The sequence below is a fragment of the Chroicocephalus ridibundus genome, chromosome 11 (genome assembly GCF_963924245.1).
Source record: "Chroicocephalus ridibundus chromosome 11, bChrRid1.1, whole genome shotgun sequence".
NCBI classification, from domain to species: domain Eukaryota; kingdom Metazoa; phylum Chordata; class Aves; order Charadriiformes; family Laridae; genus Chroicocephalus; species Chroicocephalus ridibundus.
Window position 1 is genome coordinate 20,440,559 of NC_086294.1, and position 20,036 is coordinate 20,460,594.

Consider the following 20,036-nt stretch of genomic DNA (forward strand, 5'->3'; position numbering starts at 1 on the left):
TGTGCAAAAAATATTTAGTGCTGGTGAAAGGCAGCTTGTACAAGCCAAAGCACCAAGTGTCTGTGTCCTACATGTATACATACTGTAGAGCTGCAGTCTGTCATGGGAATCATCACTATATGGCCTGCCAGGTTTTATTGCTCTTTATGAGACCTTCCTTCCGTGGTTTTGGTGTTTATCAATTTGAAGAGAGAGACACTTTGGTAGGACTCTGTTCTCCTGCAGCAGACAGGTATTGGCTCCATCACCAGCAGGAAGGCTGTTCCTCCACATTGATGGTGGCATTCACTCCTTTCAGCAGAAAGGAAAACATTAACAGAGGATGCTGCTAATATTCACCAAAGCTTGGTTTGAAAATAATAAGCAGCTTCTTTAAAGTGCAGATTATTTCCAATCAGTTCTTGATGTCTTTCCGAGTTGATGTGAATGCAAATAAATTAATTTCCCCCTTCCTTTTTCTTCTCCTAACATTTTCCAGAAACCAGAAACAACAACAGTTTGGTTTCAAAGTGCCACCCAGATTTTTGGCTAGATGGCAAGTGGAGATGCTGTGCTCAGACAGAGAAGATGGCGGCTGGCTGTGTGGAGTATGACCCCACCAAAAATGGTACGGGATTTGTTAAGACCATCCTGACCTTGCAAATTTTTATTCCTAGCAAAAATAAAGGATTGAATCTGTCTTGTGCAGAACACCAAAGAATACTGTGTTACATTTCCATCAAGAGACATGTAGCTGGCTCCTTGGGATATTCTGGCTTATCTTTTATTAAATATGGCATTCTTTGTTTTGAATTAACATCTTCCTCTGTGCGATGCTTGGTGCTGCCCTTGGAATGAGATGGAGAACTAAGAACTTGATCAGCTGTGGTTGGTCAACGGGCCACAATAACAACTTTCTCGAGATAATACACATTCAACCCTGTGTGTCCTATTTTGTCCTAACTGTATTTCCTTGGTGGTTTTGATGGCCAAGCGTAATCTTTGCTTTGTCTCCTGAAAAGCATATAAGCAGTCAGTCATTCTTCACCCAAGACACTTTTCCCTTGTACCTGGGTGATTCCTTAAGTAGCCTGTGCCCCAGTTTCAAACCCATGCAGTGTGGCTGAGAGCCACCGTGGAGGTGCAGGCTGTTGGCATGTCTTACTCTAAAAGACCAAGGCTTGCTTTTCACTGGTTTCGCATCACCTTTATCAATTCATTGCCTTGATGGTTTCTCCCCTGGTTTTGTCCAGATCTACTTCAAATTATCTTTCCTTATTTCATTTCAGCCTCAAAGAAGCCTCTTCCTCCCACCCCTGAAGATAACTGGGTGAGTGCAGTGAGGCACGCTAAGCTGCCCTTAGCGCCCCGTATATGTAACTAGCAGTGGTGAAAATATCCTCATTAAGGTTCATCACAGAATTCATCACTGCAATGTCACCTGCGCTTACATTCCCTGGGCTTTTCTCTTACCTTTCCATACTTTTTTTTAAGCTACAAATCAGCAGCATCCCACTAGAGCTAGGTTCAGTCCTGCAAAGAGAGCTTGGTTCCACAAACAGCTTCCCAATGATGAGCGAAACTTCACCTGTGGGGTGGGTTGGTTTTTTTCAATCTATAGAAAGGGAAACTGGGGGAGTAGGAGGGACGTGAGAAAAGCTGCTGTGAAGTGAAACAAAGCAATTTTCCAAACCGGTTTGTGGATGGGACAAAATGTCGTTGGCTTATTTAATAAGAAGGGAGAAGCAGGGTGGTTGTTAGGGCTCGGTGCCCTACTGGAGGGCAGCAGGGCATTGGGACAGTCCCTGATGGGGCCTACAGACAGACCATGGAGATTTTATCACCAGAGGCTTTTAAGAGGAGTTTAGGAAATGCCTGTGTAGAATAGATCAGACAGAGGTAATCCTTCCCGAAAAAGGAGTAGATAACTATTTTCTGTGCAACTGAATTTTTTATATGAAATTCATTGTTTGAAAGTGTTAAAAATTCTCATGTTGCCACCTTACCCCCTTGGACACCCTGGGGTGCTTTCCTAGCTTTGAGGCTTTTGAACCCAGAGGACACAAGTGCTGCCAGGGAAATATCCTTTTAGAGAGCGTGCCATTGGTTTTTATGAATATGAATATGAGTATGATGAGCCTTTTGCCTAATTTGTGCAGAAATTGTTGCTAGATCCAAAGGAAGCCGTAGTCATAGCCATATATGACTATGAAGCCCAGAACCCGCAGGAGCTGACGTTACAATATAATGAGGAATATTATGTGATTGACAGCTCTGAGGAACATTGGTGGCTGATTCAAGATAAGAATGGGTAAGTCCCTTTTCAACAGCCAATTTACAAAGCCTTTCTAAATGCAATTTGTTCTTCCAAGAAGATATACGTTCTTCCATATATGTTTATATGCTGGCCTCTAGTATAACTTTTGTGAAGCATCCTCTGATATACAGGAAAAAAGTGGTGGAAGGTTATTTATGGTAACTTTCTTCCCTTTGATGTTGCTTGTATCCAGGAAGATGAAGAAAAGGATCTGAAAGTTATTTTAAAAAAAAATAAACAGTCCTTAGCTCAGATATTCTCTGTCGTACACGTAGGGGGAAAAAAATATGAAACTCTCCAAGTTTCAAGGTGCAATCAGTCGTTTCCTTCTCCAGTAACCTTACCAAATGCATAACAATCAGCACTTCCATCATGCAAAGAGCAAGCAAATCTTTCAGGGCTGACTCCCACAGATGCAGAGAAAATCCTGTCTGTCTAGCGCGCTCACCCCAAGTCGCATTTTAACAGGCATGAAGGCTACGTGCCAAGTAGCTACCTGGCGGAAAAATCACCCGAGAATCTGCAAATATATGAGTAAGTTGTGCCTATGTTTTTCTTGTACCCCTGAGTGCCCTGGATTCGTTACAGAAGCTAAAGCCACCAATGTCCCTACCCCACATAAGGTGTTGTCGCTAGCCCTGGGGACGCTCAATTCAGAGGCTTTTCAGCAGAAGCTTTAACAGCCTCGAAACGCTGACTCGGAGTCTTTTGATGTTTTCAGGTGGTACAATAAGAACATCAGCAGAAGCAAAGCAGAAACACTCCTCAAGGATGAGGTAAACCAGTGTTACGTGTGGGGTGGATGGGCAATAATAATTGATTAATGACAAATGAGGAGAAGCCTGTGAGGGCTCCTTTGTGTAAGAAAGAGCTGAATCCCGGGTTCCTGCTGTCTTGCTGTCCCTGGCTGTTCTTAGTGTGCGATGGATAAAGGACCACTAGCAACCGCCTTACTTCCACGGCAGCTGAGTGTGGGCAGAGAGCTGTGCCGTCCGTCCTCGGTCAGTCACAGCCAGTAACTGGGGCTGATGGAAAACACTGGTTCAGAACACTGTGTCGGCTGAAAACTGTGATTTTAGCTCATCTCTGCAGGGGCCCTGCGGATGCCAGTAGTTCTCTGAAAATCTAACCATCTCATGCTGAAATATTTTGGGTGAAAGCCAAAAGAATGGGTTTGGGTGTTTTTTTTAGTTTTGTGTATGTATCTGTGGGCATGTGAGCACGCATCTTTAATTTTTCAGTTGAGACAGAGTTTTCCAGTGAAGACTGTAGTGAAAATAAAAAGAATAAACTTCTCGTTCAAATTTTCCACACAGACACAGGCTTAGTTTTTAAATCAGCTCTTACACTAAAAGGAGACCCGAATAAAGTGTTGTTTCTTGGAATGACAGTATTTTATGGAAATAAAAGCATTTTTCTGCGGTTTTAAAAAATCTTTTAGTGCCTATAAACTCCTACGGGCTGTGTCCACGCACGGTTTAGTGATCTTATTTTTCCTTTTGGTCCTACCAGTGCCACTTTTCTGTGGCAACTACCCCCATGTGGCTGCAGAGCCTTCTGGTTCAAAACCTCACAGCCCCCACAGCTCCCCCCAAACACGAGGCCAAGCTCTTTGGGCAGGAAGGGCAAGAGGAATGCTTAAAATAACTCGGGCAGGACGCTGCCTCCGATACTCCCCTACCTGTACAAGCAACCCCACGCCTGCCAGGGAGATCAGTCCTAAAGCCCTCACTGAGCATGATGTAGGTGCTTCTACGGCAGCATCTGGAGACTGTTTTTAGAGCTTCCCTGTGCTAGATATCGTACGGTGCAGATATGGTAGGTGTGGTGAACCACACGTACCCACATTGTAGGGTAGACCCACATTGAAGAGACAACCCTGGAAGGTTTATAGCTCAGTGGCCCGGTCCCACCTGGGCAGAGCTGCACCCTGAAGGTCAGTGGTTCATACCCCGGGGGATGCAGCAGTGGTCTCGGCCCCTGTGTTCCCCCGGAGCTGAATCAACCCACTGGGGAGGTGGGAAGGAGACCAAGGCAGGGTGGACTTTGTGAATTACGTTTCCACCAGGTGTTGTGGGTGGATAGAGGACATATAAAGTGGAAGGAATCTACCACGTAAAGCAAAGGAGGGAACAAAATAATAAGGCACTTGGGATGCTAGATGAAAAGCATCTTTATGTGCAAACAGAAGAAAAATGCGTTTTTTATTACCAATATATAGATCAGCACAGCACATTACATCCAAACTGTCATGTTAAATCTTCTCCTCTGCCATCTGATCCATTAGTGCTTGGCCCTGCAGGATCATGGCCTATGATTCATTTTAGCACTCAGATGAGCAGAAAGCAATTACAGTGAAAAATTAAAAAGGAAAATTGTTCTGTGAGTGCCAGAGTGGAGGAAGCCTGCTTTCCTACACATTCATGTTTAGATACTGATGACTGGGGTACCTATGAAAGGGCAGGATCTTGTCCAAACTTCTCCCCTTTGTGGTATATTGGTACATTATCTTTCATACACTCCCATATGGAGTCTCTGGTGTTCAATAAATCGTACTCTTGTTCTGTAGTTGCTCTCTCGATGGAGGGCACTCAAAACCTTTCCAATCAGCTGCCCGTTTCATTGAGCTTGTTGGAAATTGATATCACCAGTATGCTGTCAGATAGGGTTGAAAGCAGTCAATGGGTTCAAAATTTCTAGAGGGCATGGAGGGACAGCGGCACACACTCGCGTACCCACACCCACACGTACTCAGCACGAGCACATAAGTCTCATTTCCTCAGGAAACTTAGCTAAAAATACACAGCACCCAAGAGAGACCAGCTGGGTGTACCTGCAGCCCTGGGCAGCCATCAGAGCTGTACCTGGAACAGACCAAGCTCTGTCAGCTGGCTCGTGGCTCAGTTTTTTCCTCCATGGTTCAGCACATCCTCGTGACTGAGCAGTAGACAGGCCTGAAACGAGCACAGTTTTGCCCCGAGCCCACTTCTTTTTTTCCATTATGTCTCTAACCAGTTTCCTCTCCTTTGCTCCTGTTACAGGGTAGGGAAGGTGCCTTCATGGTGAGAGACTCGAGGCAGCCTGGCATGTACACAGTCTCTGTTTTCACCAAAGCATTAAGGTACAGCTGAGCTCAGCAGCTTTTCGCATCAATTACAGCAATGAAATGGCTTCTATGAGAGTGTAATCTCTGTAGCTGCTTTGGCATTATAAAGAGAGAGCAGAAGGCTCGTGAAAATGATAGAGGAAAACACTTCCAAAAAAGGCAGAAGAGTTAGCTGCCATTCGCAAAGTATATTAAAGGCTCCACTTTTCCCTGCATCTAAATGTATGCCTATAAATAGTGCCTTAAACATCATTGGGTTGTAATTTTGATGAAACTGTCCCCCCAGCTGAAGCGTTGGTAGGGTCAACATGGACTGTATATGGGACTTGTCAGAGGTGGGTAATACAAGACTAGTGAAAGGGTTTCAGTGATGGGGCAGAAAGTTTTGTTTCAGAAAGAAGAGGCAGAGAAACCTGGTACTCAACCTCTTATTATCGGGAAACCTCAGCCTTTCTAGAGATGAGACCATCTATGAGTGAGAGGGAGAACATACAACTACACAGCTTTCATCAGCAATTGCGGCTGACTCCTCGCTCCTCTCCCATTCATTCTGCATAAGGAAGCTTCTCCCCTTTGCTTGCTTGCTCCTCTTCCACTTAATCCTCAGATTCCTGTCTTTTTTTTTGGCTGCAATCTAGTTTTCCTCAGAGAAAACCTCATCTTTTTCAGCACGGATAACAATCCCGTTATAAAGCATTACCACATCAATGAGACAACTGACTTTCCCAAGCGATATTACTTGGCAGAAAAGCACGTCTTTGACTGCATCCCTGAACTCATCAACTATCACCAGCACAATGCAGCAGGTGAGTGAAGGCTGATGCTGACCAGGGAAGTTGCTAGTTTACCATGCAGCCAGGTGGCTGTTTTGATGGAAGGAAGGCCCCCGAGCCCTCTGTCCTTACAATGAAACATTAAATGGCATCACCTTTTCTTCCACTTATTCTGGCACTTGGATGGCAGAAATATTACCGTCTTGGACATTACATCTTCTTCATGGCCCTTCTAAGACTGATATGACCAACATAGATGCCGTGATGACATACTAGAGAGAGCCCTTTCATTGCTGGGAGCCCATGGGGTGCGTCACCACTACCAGACCAAGCTATCCGTTTGAGTTACACTGCAGGGCCTTCCTGCCCAGGAGGTGATATATCCCTGCGCCTTGATTTGACACGAAGTTAGGGACATGGCCACAATCCGCAGCCAGACATGGGAGTCACCGAAGATTCCTACAGTCTAGGAGTACCAGGGGAAACCCTGGGCTTTGAAATGCCCTACAAATAAAAGGTGTAATTTGGAATTTTATCACACTTAATAGAGACTCACAGCTCATATTTGCTGACAGACTGAAAGTGGGAAATAAGCTGAAACTGCTAAGAATTGGCTTCCTTTGAGCAGGCAGGAAACTGCAGTCTGAAAAGAGGTTCAGCTGCCCTCAAGTGGAGCTGAGAACTCGGTACAATAAATCTGCTTCCAGCATCCAGACTCCCTTCTGGGGTAGTGACAGCCACTTCCCATGAGTGTGACAATAACTAGCACCCATCTTTCCTCTGTTATTCAGGTCTTGTCACTCGTTTGCGGTATGCAGTCTCTTCTTGGAGAAAAAAGGCCCCAATCACTGCAGGACTGAGCTACGGTATGGAGTTACTGTCTTGACCATACGGGAATCTCTCTCCTTGTTGGTTAGTTGGGTGATCCTGAATATCCCTGTGGATATTGATGAATATCCACGTGACTGTAGCCACAATAAATAGTTTTCTTCAGATCTTTACACTGCAACATTCACTCGATTATCATCTTTGTCATTACCATTCATAACTGATCATGCAGTGCCTTGAGGGAGGGGATGAGAACGCCAGGGTCTCAAAGAAGTCAACATTAAATGCTGCAATGAATGCTGAACGAAGGCGATGGGAGTGGGAGCACAGCATAACTTGAAAAAGATGACCCCCTCCTGAAAAATGCCTCTATTTGCGTATAGTTGTCTACAGAATTTTGCTGGTATCATCTTTATTGTGATCCTTGTAGACATCAAAGAAACTCAAAAGCATGTTGTGCTCGGTAGTGCACATATGCATGATAGAAACAATCCTCCCTGCAGAACCGGATAGACAAGACTAATGGGGAAAGAAAGGGGATGTTGTTGTTCCTATTCTTGAGCATGATCTGCAGCATGGACTAGTCAAATGACCTACCAAAGGTCAGACAGACAATTTGAGGGAGAGCCAGAAAGTCTCACTCTGAGTCCTGTCTCAGAGTTCAACCCACAAAAGCTTTTTCTTTGACATTTTACTGCTAGATCCTCACGCTTTCCCCCTTACATCAACAGGAAAATTGGTCATTAACCCCTCTGAGCTCACCCGTGTACAGGAAATCGGCAGTGGTCAGTTTGGGGTGGTCTACCTTGGCTACTTGCTGGAGAAGACAAAAGTAGCCATAAAGACCATTCGTGAAGGAGCAATGTCTGAAGAGGATTTCATCGAGGAAGCTAAAGTCTTGATGTAAGTAGTAGATTCACCAAGAAAATCAGACCCTGTAGGATTCACAAGACTGAAACAAAGTGTTGTGATAACGTTCAGGAATACGAATGGGGAATTTAAACGTGGATTATCTGCTATGTATCTAAATAGTATAGAGAGAGATGGGTGAGCTCCAGAGGCTGCAAAGGAAGGCAATTCAAAGTGTAGGTGAATTACTGTGCTGGTAAGTCTATCAATATCCAGAATGGTCTTCTGCATCCCTGCTGTTCTGGAAGGCAGGGTTAATTGATGGTGTGTTGTGGAGAGCAAAGCGGTTTTTGTCGGACATAATTAGATGAAGAAATCTCATAAAATTTGAGGGATTTTTATTGAAAAACCCTACCTGCAAAATTTGTTTGCTTTGCACAACTGAAAATGTTTCTCCTTGGTTTTATTCACTTCGTATTTTTTATAGTTCAGCCCCTTCAAAGTAGAGAGAAATGGATTTTTTTTTGTTGCTTATTTGTTTGATTGGATGGTTTTCCATGCAGAAAAGTCTTTAGGTGACCATAACGATTAAAATGGGATGCTACTTAGTGCCACTTGACTTGGTCTACACATTTTCTTCTTTCTGCTTTCATAGTTGGCCTTTGCGGAGAGGGGGGTGCAGCAGGGTGACACAGGCGGCTGTGTATAACACGCTTGCTGTAAGGATAAAAAGTGCGGGGCCTATTTCAGCTTCTTTTTCCACCTTCCCGCCCCATCCTACAGGAAGCTGTCTCACCCCAAGCTAGTCCAGCTTTATGGCGTGTGCTTTGAGAACACTCCCATTTGCCTGGTGTTTGAGTTCATGGAGAACGGCTGCTTGTCCGACTACCTCAGGAGCCAGCGGGGCAGTTTTTCAAAGGAAACCCTGCTGGGGATGTGCCAAGATGTGTGTGAAGGAATGGCTTATCTGGAACAAAACTCTGTCATCCACAGAGATCTGGTATGTTCGTCCCAGATAGACTTTTCCTCTGCTCCAGACGGGCTTTTCCCCGTGCTTTCTTCCTTCCTTAATTTCAGCTTTCGCACTTCTCCTGCCTACCTGTTGATTGGGGATCCAGTATCATCCTTTATTGCAGAAGCAGCATCAATACTTTAGGAAAAAAAGCATCCCCTGGAGCGCTGATTCATCTATTTCCCTCACCTGTGTTTGAGAGAGAGGAAATGAGGACAGAAAGTTGGTCTCTTTTTCTGAGTGGAGTCTTTTGCTCCCCAAGAGCCCCAGCTCCCACAGTTCCCAGGGACTGACCACTCTTCATGTCTAAAATCGGGGAAGATGCTGAAAAGACATGTTTTAACGCATGCATAAACGTGCATTGCTGATGCCATACTTTTAAATACGTGGTGTTCGAACAATCTGCATGAGTCACTGCTGCTGTTTTGTTAGGGGACCGAGGACTGTGGGTAGCTGTGGAAATTTTAGGGTCTTTGCCCTTTCTGGGCAACAAGGGCCTGCAAGTCACACTGACGGTTCAACAGCTTTCTCGGCAACAGGAACTTGCTGGCCATACAATGTACAGAAAGCATGAGAGTCCCAAGTTTTTGCCCTCTTCGTGTGGTACAGTGTAACTTTGATTCTCCTTTTTTTAAGCACTATCGGTTCTGCCAGGAGCAACTGAGTGGCTGTGACAGTCTTTCAGCTCTGACCTTCTGCCTTTGCACCTTCTTTTCTTGCAGGCCGCTAGGAACTGCCTGGTGGGGGAATCCCACGTGGTCAAAGTGTCCGACTTTGGGATGTCGAGGTAATGCCACCGGGGCTGCGTACACTCCCTGGGGGGCTGTCACAGGACTGGGGGGTGACTCAGCACGGTCCCTTCTTTTCCTTTTCCAGGATTGTCCTTGACGATCAGTATACCAGCTCCACGGGTACCAAGTTTCCAGTCAAGTGGTCTGCTCCAGAGGTTTTCTCCTACAGCCACTATAGCACCAAATCTGACGTTTGGTCATTTGGTAAGAATCAATTGTCAGAATGGAAAAGAAAGCAGCGAACAACAGCTCAGAAAAACTTAGGGGCTCACTCCTCAAGTAAACTCTCCTAAACACCACATCCTCTGGGCTCCAAGGGTGTTTGTCCTGAATAATGGCTTACGAAGGCAAGCCTAAGTCATTTAAGGGAAATAAAGAAAAGATTAGCAAACTACCAAGACACTTTGGAATGCTGCAAATACTGCCAACAATCTATTATACCTATGCAATTTTATAGAATACCAAATAATGAACTCTGTTTCACGGTGATACAGCAGGAGTGTCCAAGAAAAGGTTGGAGAGTCACTGACAAGATTATACAAGGAAAGGAATGACATTTAGGCACTCCATCTCTCTGGGTGTCTGTCCCAGGCACTGATGCTTCACTCAAACCCTCTGCCTTTCCAAGCTTGCTCTGCTGACTCCGTTTGCTTTATGCCAATCTGAAAATATTATTTCACTGCTCACATTTTCTTGCCTCATTTCCTGCATTGTTTTATGATTTGCGTCCGGTCTCTGGTCTCCCTTCTGGACCCTCATAGATAAGAAAGCCGTTGTGTATTTTTTCCCGCAAAGTCATTGGCACTGGAGATAACAAAGGCTGTCCGCTGGCCTGTTGATCTGGCACACGAATGGATCTGGCGCATCTCCAGCCAACATGCAAATCGCGGCACCGCAGGGTGAATCGGTGCAGTGTGCTGTGCACAGCACGCAGTCAATGGGGTGCCACTCAGCTCCGGGCCGAGCAGTAAATAATGCAGGATTATAACCTTTGCTGGTCTGCGCTGGGGAACTCTCTGCTGCCCTCTCCCCTCGCTGTGCTCACCCTGGCTGATGTTGTGCGTTCCTGCGGTGGGTTACGAGCAGCGCAGTGGGAGCTGGGTGCTCAGACCCACGCGACAGCCTTCGAGGACCCAACCCGGAGATGCTTCAGAGAGCACCATTCCTCTTTCCATGTCCCCTGGTGTGTGGAGGAGGCTGTTAGCACTCACCACATAATACCAAGGGATGACATTTCCAGTGGAGCTATCTCTGACACCTCGCAGCAAGGTGGCAGTGACATGGGGAGAGACGCTGCCTTGGTAAGAATGTTCTTCTGCTTCACAAATGGGAAACTGGCCTGTACTCTGAGAGCCAGATGCTTCCAAAAGGGGTGCTCAGTTTGATTTACAGTCAAGGCAAGCCTGGTGAAGTTGGCTCACGCCAGTTTCAGGGCTGAATGAAATACCGGTGCGCTTTGTTTGCGCTGGTCAGTCCTTTGTGGAATGTGCAGACAGCAGTGTTGTGCATCTGTCAGGATCGTTGTCTCCCCATCCAGTGGGGTTTGCATAAGAGGATTCCTCTGTCATGTCACGGTCTCATGACTGTGAGGAGCTTTCTGCTCCGCTACTCTGCAGCCCGTTCATCTCCTCTGCCAGGCCTGCAGTCCTGCTGTGCCCAGGAGAACAAAACGGGTGTGAGAAATTCCCAGTGCAGGAATCTGCACGCCAACGGGGTACAGCTGCTTTGCTTATTCTTCAGTGGAGCCAATATCATTGGAGAGGAGCTGCAATCTCTATGCATCTTCCTATTTGAAGAATTCAAAGCTGGAAAGCAGGCATTATTTAGCAAAGTTGCCTGTGGAGTTACACGACTTTATTTCAGGTTTACTTCAGGCTATCTGTCTGTCTCCCTTTTCTAATACAATGTGAATACAGTTTACCAAGGCAGTCATATTAGGTGACCAAAGAAATTAAACATAATAATGATACAGATGCCTTGCATTCACTCCGTTTGCAGAGCCTCTCTGATGTAGTGGCCGACCGCGACGTATTCCACAGCCTGTTTGTCTTTGCCGGTCTCTCTTCCCCCGCTAGAGAAGCACGAGTTTCTGTACTGCTCTGAACAGTAATCACAGGAAAACATTTGACTGTTTAGGAAAAGAGGAAAAATGTGCTGCAATCCTTTGAAACTCCACTGTCATTGCATGTGAATTCATCCCAGCGAACCACACCGCCTGGGATGTTTTGCAGGCAGGGAGTCCCCAGTTCTGAGGCTGAGCTGACTAACAGGAGCGGAGCAGCTCAGGTTGCTTTCTCGCTCCCGAGTCTCACCAAAATACAAGCAGATTCTGGTGTAGGACACACTGCAGGCGGGAACATCAGTGACATGTCTCTTATACGTGATTAACTGGAAGCAAAAATAGATAAACTGAATCAGTGACAAAAAGTGGGTTCTCTTTCCCGGATTACGCATCTGGATGGAGTATATGCACAAGCTTTTCCTCTTCTTCACAGTTTGGGAGAAGTCATACGACACTGCTCTGCTTTCTGACATGTAACACACTTTGACTTCATCTGACTTATGGGAAAAGCCATCCCTGTCATGCTAGACTGTCTTGAAATAGGATGCAGAGAAGTCAATCTTGCAGAGACCAAACTGGACCCAGCAGAGATCCCAGCTGGCATCCTCACACTGCAGAGCTGTGAGAGGGTCTGATTCTTCAGATGTGTACTGAGAATCCGCGTGAAAATGCTTTTCCAAGTAACAGACACAAATGTTGAGCTGCAGAGAAGAGCAGGTGGAAGGCAGCCATGGGCCCGCTGAGGATTTTACTTGCTTCTTTGTGATTTTTCTCATTTTTTTTGCTTTAGGAGTGCTGATGTGGGAGGTCTTCAGTGAAGGTAAAATCCCCTATGAGAACCGCACCAATGGAGAGGTGGTGGAAGAAATCAACGCAGGATTTCGGCTCTACAAACCCAAGCTGGCCTCCAAGGCGATTTATGAGGTCATGAGCCACTGCTGGAGGATGGTTAGTATTGTAACGGGAGAGCCCTCGTTCCCAAAGACAAGACCTCTCTCTCCCTTGGCTTTTAGGAGGAGAGAGAGGTATATACTTCACATGCTAACGCAAGATAAAATCTTGGAGGTGAAGCACTGCGTAGCTTTCGTCTGTGCTAGCAAGCAAACTCGAGGCTCTTTGCCTTTTATTTAAGCTGCTATTTCCAGAGAGTGTGTTGACTTCACTGAGAGGTCTATGTAGCGCACCTAACTCAAGTTAATTCAAGAGTTTGCTTCCTAAGAAAGATGCAGATCTGTGGGGCTGAGTTTTAATAGTGACGGTAAAAATGACAGCCAAGCCATTACCAGGTACTTAGCATCCGCTAGGCAAAATTCACTGCTAGCAGAAAAGAAGCATTGCACAGAAGGAAGCTCATTCTTCCATTGGCGTCTTCTCTCTAACAATAGATCGTATGTTTGTTAATCCTCAGTTTCTTCACAAGGTTTTCCCTCCTAGCCTTGCCATTCCTCTCAAGCTGACATGAATGTTCCCCCTCTCTCTTCTCTCCCCTGCTCAGAGGAAAGATGACCGGCCGTCCTTTTCTGTTCTGCTGTACCAGCTGAGCGAAATCTCGGAGTTTGATCTGTAATCGTGGCACCGGCCACTAAGTGAAGCTAAGAGAGTCCTGAGGGGGCAGATGGCTGGATTTTCCCCATACAAAGCATTAACAGGAATCCTCTCACCACAGACACTTGCCATATGCCTGGGGAGGAGGAGAGGGCAGAGGCTGGTACTTCCAGACAGACAAGATATCCCCGGGTCTCCCAGAGCCTAGACAGACACAGGCTTTGGTTTGGCCAAGAATGTGGTTTGCAGCTTACAAGCAGCATCAGCAATTAAGCGCAGTCCTGAAGGACACAATCCATCAGTATTTCTCCTGGAGATAAAGCTTCAAAACTAAGAGATCTGACATTGCTATTCCGGTTCTGTGAACTCCCAAATTAAGGTCTTCCCTGGGAAAAAAGAGCCCTGTCTTTGCCTGAGGAGGAACGTTTAGACATCTCCATGGCGCTCTCATTCAGAGTGGGCTGGACCTGAAGGCTCTGAACAGGAATAAGCCTGGGACACAGGGGAACAGGCTGGATTTAGTGACTGCATTTCTGATGGTGGTATTTCAAGGCGGTTTTGTTCTCCCTTTGCATGAGTTTCTCTGAAACTGTGGCATACCAGGAAGAGGATTCTGGTACCCGGTGAGCTGATGAGGTGTCTGCGTGTGCATGTGAGTTTGTAAGGAAGGAAGCGAAAAAGTAACGTGTTGAAGAGTCTTGAAATGCTCTCAAATTGCGTTGTATAGTGAGGGGGGAAATGGGACTCTGATGGAAATGGAGACATTCTTGGAGAGGGGGAGTCAAAGCTGGAAGTCTGTATTAGTTTGTTCTTCGGTCTTTCTACATCAGAAGGTAAATATATGATCTCCATCCAATTTCTTTGAACTGAGTCCTGAAGGCTGACCAGTGCGGAGTGCTGTGTGTCTCCAGTGCAGGACAAGACAGGCTCCCAGGACCTGATTATCTGTGAAAGGCCCAGGGACCTACTCCTGACCGCGCGTGTTTGGGAGGAAGGAGCCGGAGGGCTCAGAAGCGTGGCCATGAGGAGGAAACATGCAGAGTATCTACTCAGTGCACCAGTGATAATGAGAAGAATTTTCTCCCACTTCAAAGAGTAACTGAATCATCACAAGCAAAGACTTTTCCATCTCTTCTGTGAACAAACTGGTGAATCCTCTAGGGACTGATCAAAGAAAAAGTCCTACGTGAAGGGGCTGTCTGGGTACTTACTCCACGAGCGGTTCCACATTATGTGGTGGCAGCAGAAGGTATAAACAATATCCATCTCCCGGTACTTCAGTGAAAATCTTTTTCACCACAAGACAGACACTGTTTTGACATAACTGACCTCAAAACCAAAAGTGTGGGTGTTAGTGTCCTGCAGAATTTGTAAATAAGAGCAGGACTTTCTGCGTAGCATTAACAATAACTAGAGAAGTCAAGAGGACTCACAGATGATATATGCAGTATTTTTTTGATGCTTCTCTGTTTGGGCAGGCGAGAACATGGGTAAACCTTATGTGACGGCAGTTTACAAGAACTGCGAGGTGCAAGCTTCCCCCAGCAATCTCTCCCATCGTTACAGAAGTCAGGTTCAAATACGTTTGCCAACAGAAATGGAACAAGGAAATAACGTAATCCCATGATCTCACATATCCTGTGTCAAATTATTTCTTCATAGAAGGAGGCTTAACTTTTGGTATTTTTCAGACCCATGGTTCTAGGGTAGCTTTTAGGAGCCAGAATATCTTTTCAGGTATATGGATACGAGCAAGGCATTAGTTCCTGCCTTATACATCTTCCCGCTTTGCTTTGATTCCACATTATTCTCTTTCGTTTACTCCTACAAATATCAAATATCTCTCCCAGGCAGGGAGACCCCTAACATTCAGACTGGAGGCTGTCAATCCTAAATGCAGGATCAGAGCGCTGCCTTCAGGATTGCTGCCCAGAATCTCCTGGTAGTCTGAACCAGTACGTGGAACATGAGCACCTATAAACAGATTTTGAATTTTTGCCTGCAATGAATTTGAGCTAAGTTTTTCTTTGTCCCTCTCATCCTTTAGTCTCAGTTAGCCGGTTGTCACGTCCTGGTGATGCTAAATTTGACATTTAGCCAGTGAAGTTTTCAGCAGCCCTAACCACGTTAAACTGCACAGCCACAGCTAAATTTGAGGACAGCTGGCCATAACCCTGTTTGCTCTCAATTGCACTTAGACAATCGGTACAACCACAGCATACTCTGAAACGATTCCTCCCTGAGCACAGACGCTCTGCGGCAGGGGTATCTGCAGGCTTCAAAGCTAAGCTTCTGGCTTGCTGCCCCCTCCATCCTGGGAGGAACCAGGGGTCTTGAGGAGCTTGAGGAGGTTGCTATTAAGTAGCAGCAACATTGCTCCGCTAGGTAATGTTTCTGAGATTATATTTATATTTGGATAAGTGTAATATTTATTGGCTAGAGTGTTGCACAAAATAATATTGTGATGTTTTATGTTCAGTTTTCTTTTTGCAGTATTTCTATGTACACGATACCTATTTTTACAAACAATAAAATTGCTGAGTACCAACTGTGGCTTTCGCTATATGTTAACAAAATATGCAAAAACCATCCTCATGCTCTTACAATCATACAGCTTGCTCTTCCTCCAAATCCTCCCCACCAAGAAGCAAAAAGGCTTCTTCTGGCTTTCTGAAATATCTCTGTTCCCCAGAGCTATGGCCATGTTCTGGGGTTAGATTACGTGCTGGGTTAATTGGGGGTAGGAAGTATTCAGAATCTCTGCAAACAGGGTAATGTACTATATGGACACATAGATTTTTAAGTGTAAACATCCATTGCGGTGTCTTTAAATTGTCTGAATCTTCATAAAATGAGGGTAGTAATATTTGTGTGCTCCCAAAGGGCGTTTACCCATAATTATTTACAGGGGATTTCACGAATTTCAAAAGAGCAGTGCCGTACTGTGATAACTGCATGATATTAATACACCATGATATTAATAGACCGTATCACAGTCTTCTCCCGCCATAGCAGTTTCTATGGCAAGTTTAGGCCCGTGCCTTCATGTAGCTTAACTAGATATGTTCCCCACAAAGCCGTGGTGAGACTATCAGCTGTTTCCTGCCGCAAAGTGAATAACAACTCTCTGAATACCCCTTCCCTGTCTCCTTGGAAAGTATTTGCGAAGCGCTGAATGTTCAAACCATTCCCCCTTTGCCGGTTTGACCCCCTCCGCTTGGCTGTTCTGCAGAAAGGTGGGAGTTTGTGCTTGTCCCTGCTTTTGCCTGCTGGTTCTCGGAGGCGGTGGGTGCACGGCTCTGCCTACGGCGCACATTTGGCCGGAGCCGAGGCCCGGAGCACCGTCCCAGCGTGTCCCCGACCTGCTGCTGCGATGGCCGAGCGCTGGCACAGCTCGGCTGGCATCCCAGCTGGGAAAGGCAGCCAAGCGGTACCTCATCTGGAAAGAGCAGCTGATGCTTCTCAGTGGAGACCAGGGGCTGGAGCGCAGCAACATGAGCCATGAAAAGCTCTTTCTTGAGAATGTGTTGGTCACCCTGGGGAAGTGGGGGTTGTGGGTGCTTGTTCCGGTGGATAATTACCTTAAAATCAGGCCTGAAAAAAAATCTAGACTTTCCTAAAACATTTTTAAACAAACATATTTCTACGTGATGTTTGGCTTTGTCCTCTCTGAGCGCCGCGCTCGTCAGCACGGCAGGGTTCAGGTGAACGGCTCTGCTAAATCTCACTTGGCAGCCACTTCAATTTTATGTGTATTCCTCGGTTCAGCTCATCCCACCATCATGTTATCTCTCCCCTCCACACACAACCAGCTGAGGCACACACACTCCTGGGCCTGCCCCTCGCTGCCATTGTCCCCAACCTGCAGAGAGATCTGCAAGACAAATGCAGAGAAGCTCATTCTATTATTTTACGATCTAAGACAACACAGAGCAGAAAATTAAAATAATATCATAACATTCATGGAATTCCCATCATCCTGAGCCTGGCTGATAATGTGCACGGATTAAACTGTGCAAAAAAAAAAAAAAAGTCCACATCAGTTTTTACTGCCACAGTTTTCTTGAACTGACCTTGTTTCACCCACGGCCTCAGAACAATATTAGCTGTTAAATCTTTTGGATCTGCAGTAACAATGCTCACTACTGATTTTTTGTGACAAGCAATAAATAGTAAAAAGAGGAACGATGACTACAAAATGTTCCAGTTAAAGGCGCGATAGAAGAAATGCTGCACAGGGGAGGGAGAAGAGTCTACCCCCAGAGATGCTATCAATAGATTTTTTCAGGCGTGGTCCTGTTTATTGAAACAAAGATAGTTTCCAAGGCTGTCTTGCTGCTTTTGTAGTTTGCAGACCATGGTGCCTTCAGCCCATGGCATCCATTCAACCTACAGTAGCAGTGCTACAGTGTAAACCTGGTGTCCAGGCTTCTCTGTGGAGCCAACATACACCCATGGGGAGCAAGCTCAGCCCCACACCAGCGTGGAGAACAGAGCAGCAGCCTCTAAGGAATCAGGAATGGTCGCTCTGATCCAGGAAGGGCCAGATGGCCGTGCATTTTTAGCATAGGCTGATGCTCAGAAAAGGGACACTGCCAGGGCCACCAAGGAAATAGACCTAGACCTATATCTGGACTTTCAGCAATCCCTGGGTATCCACCAATGTCTTTCAAAGAACAGGCAGACACCATCAGAAGGGGAGGGCTGCAGGAAAACAAATGAAGGCCCCGTACAGGGTTTCTGTCACCTCACCATGAGGCGATGTTCCTCCGAAAGCTGTAAGAGGTCCAGTTTGGATTTCACAGTAGATCTGAAGAGCCGTATTGGAGCTTTAAAAAGAAGCATGAGCAGAAGGACTGGAAACTTGTCCCTGAAGAAATGCCAGATGCCAAAAGGAAGATCTTTTGGATACGGTGCTGACTCAGAAGAGGCTTGGAGCTCTGAGCAAAGGCATTGCCTTTCTGGTTTGGGTCCTTTACATGCTCAGTGATCCAGGGCTTCATGTGTATTCTATAAACAGGGGTTTTGCCAAAATGGTAGGTAAAACCCACCGACGCTACACATCCTCTGCGGGGAAGAGAGGCCGAACACCTGAGGCTCAGCAGCAGGGAGATGGGGAATCCCAGCCGTGTCCTGCCTTCTCGGGGACCCAGCTCACCCCCTCCGGGGGTCCCCGGCCCTGTCCCCTCCGTGCACCGGGGGAAAGGGGGGGCTGGTGGCCTTCCCCCTCCCCGGGGGGACCCCGCCGGCGCCGTACCGCCGCCACCCCAACCTTCCCCCCGGGATGCGGCCCCCGGCCCCGCCGCGCATCCCCCGCGGGGCCCGGGGGAGGAGCCGCCCGCACGGCTCCAGCCCCTTCCCGCGGCGGGGGCCGGGGCTCCCCCCGCCGCCGCTGCCGCCGCCGCCGATCGTGCGGAGGGGCCGGCGGAGAGCCGCGGAAGTGCACTTGCTGCAGCCATTTCCTGCTCTCTTTGTGCGGGCGGCGCGGAGCATCCCGCGGCGCGGAGCGGAGCGGAGCATCGCGACCCGCCCGAGCGCCAGGTGAGCGGGGCAAGGCGGGGGGCGCGGAGGCTGCGCGGCCTCACCCCCTCCCTCTCCCCCATCCCCCGCGCTGCGCGGAGCTGCGCCCGCCGCCGCCGAGCCCGGTGAACCCCCGGCCGCCCCGGGAGGGCTGGGAGGGGGCGGCGGGGCGGGGGGGTGCAGCGGCGGGGCAGGTGCTGCCGCCCCCGGGCAGAGGGAGGGCGGGAGGCCCGGGCGGGCCGGGATGTGCGGGGATGTATCCCACAATGCCTAGAGCTACCTGCGGCATTCAGCCTCCCCGCAAGGCGCCGGGGCGGGGGGGGGTGGGGGGTGGAAATAGCGCAAATCCCCTTCTCCCATCCCACCCCCCGCCGCATCCCGGCTCCGCACCCCCAGAACGGCGGGGGAAAGGGCCGAGCCCCGGGGCCGGCGGGCGCTGCAGGCCCCGCGGCGGGCAGCGGCGGCAGCGCTCACCCGAGCCGCGGTCGGGGCGATGCTCGGCGCAGGGAGAAAAGGGGGATGGAGGGGATGGAGGAGCCGCAGGCCGGGCCGGGGGCTGAAGGTGGCCCCGGTGGGGGCTCCCGACCGGCATCCGGATCACCCGTGGCGTGAAAATACGGGGGAGGAGGGGGAAGGAGGAAGCGACGGGGTCTGAGCCGGGGTTGGCAGCGATGGCGCCCGCAGGTTCGTGCTTTGGAGTCGGGAAAACCTTTCCCTTTCCCAAACCGCCGGGTTTCCCGTGCGTGAGACCCTTCGGGAGCAAGGTGCGCCCCGCGCAGCCTTCCTTTGTATTGAACTTTCCAGCCGCGGAGGCTGGAATTGCCTGGTGCCAGCCGCATCCCACCTGGGGAGGGAGGGAGGGATGGAGGGATGGGTTCTGCAGGAAATTCCCGTAGGTTGGAAGGGCCGGGAAGGAACGAGGAGAAGAAAAAGAGACACCTACTAAAAAAACCTCCCTCCCCACTGGAAAAAAAACCTCCCTCTCTGCCTGTTCAGGGTTGTTTTGGAGAAGGGGGAAGGGTGACGGTTGTGTGTGCTGTCAGAGGACGCAGCCAGCAGCAGAGCTTGTCCCCTTCGCCATCTGCCGCTTTCCACGGGGGGTTCCTGACTAGGGGGGGTGGGTGTTGGATCACAAAGATCTCGTAGAATTAGGCCGAGTCGCTAAACCCTCTGCGCCCCTCCTGCCCTGCATGGACACCGAAAGAAAAAGCATGCTCATCTTTTGCATGATGACAGTTGGCTGAGGTTAGTCAC

The 20,036-nt window shown here is 48.1% G+C and overlaps 2 protein-coding genes across 5 annotated transcripts in view; both read left to right on the forward strand.

Moving 5' to 3' along the window:
- The window catches only part of ITK (IL2 inducible T cell kinase), a 34,148-nt gene extending 18,383 nt beyond the window's left edge, over nt 1-15,765 (forward strand). Inside the window, exons 4-17 of the mRNA XM_063349369.1 lie at nt 479-607; nt 1,269-1,309; nt 2,139-2,290; nt 2,765-2,830; nt 3,018-3,072; nt 5,338-5,417; nt 6,072-6,208; nt 6,967-7,041; nt 7,735-7,906; nt 8,636-8,852; nt 9,587-9,651; nt 9,741-9,859; nt 12,508-12,665; nt 13,213-15,765. Of these exons, the coding sequence (XP_063205439.1) occupies nt 479-607; nt 1,269-1,309; nt 2,139-2,290; nt 2,765-2,830; nt 3,018-3,072; nt 5,338-5,417; nt 6,072-6,208; nt 6,967-7,041; nt 7,735-7,906; nt 8,636-8,852; nt 9,587-9,651; nt 9,741-9,859; nt 12,508-12,665; nt 13,213-13,284 (1,538 nt within the window). The 3' untranslated portion in view covers nt 13,285-15,765. The remainder of the gene's footprint in view (nt 1-478; nt 608-1,268; nt 1,310-2,138; nt 2,291-2,764; nt 2,831-3,017; nt 3,073-5,337; nt 5,418-6,071; nt 6,209-6,966; nt 7,042-7,734; nt 7,907-8,635; nt 8,853-9,586; nt 9,652-9,740; nt 9,860-12,507; nt 12,666-13,212) is intronic.
- Nucleotides 15,766-18,243: 2,478 nt separating this feature from the next.
- The window catches only part of CYFIP2 (cytoplasmic FMR1 interacting protein 2), a 56,622-nt gene continuing 54,829 nt past the window's right edge, over nt 18,244-20,036 (forward strand). For 2 of the 4 annotated variants that reach the window (XM_063349600.1, XM_063349597.1), the window contains exon 1: nt 18,244-18,803. The gene's annotated coding sequence lies outside the window, so the exon portion shown is untranslated. The remainder of the gene's footprint in view (nt 18,804-20,036) is intronic. The other 2 variants (XM_063349599.1, XM_063349596.1) reach the window with 2 other exon arrangements.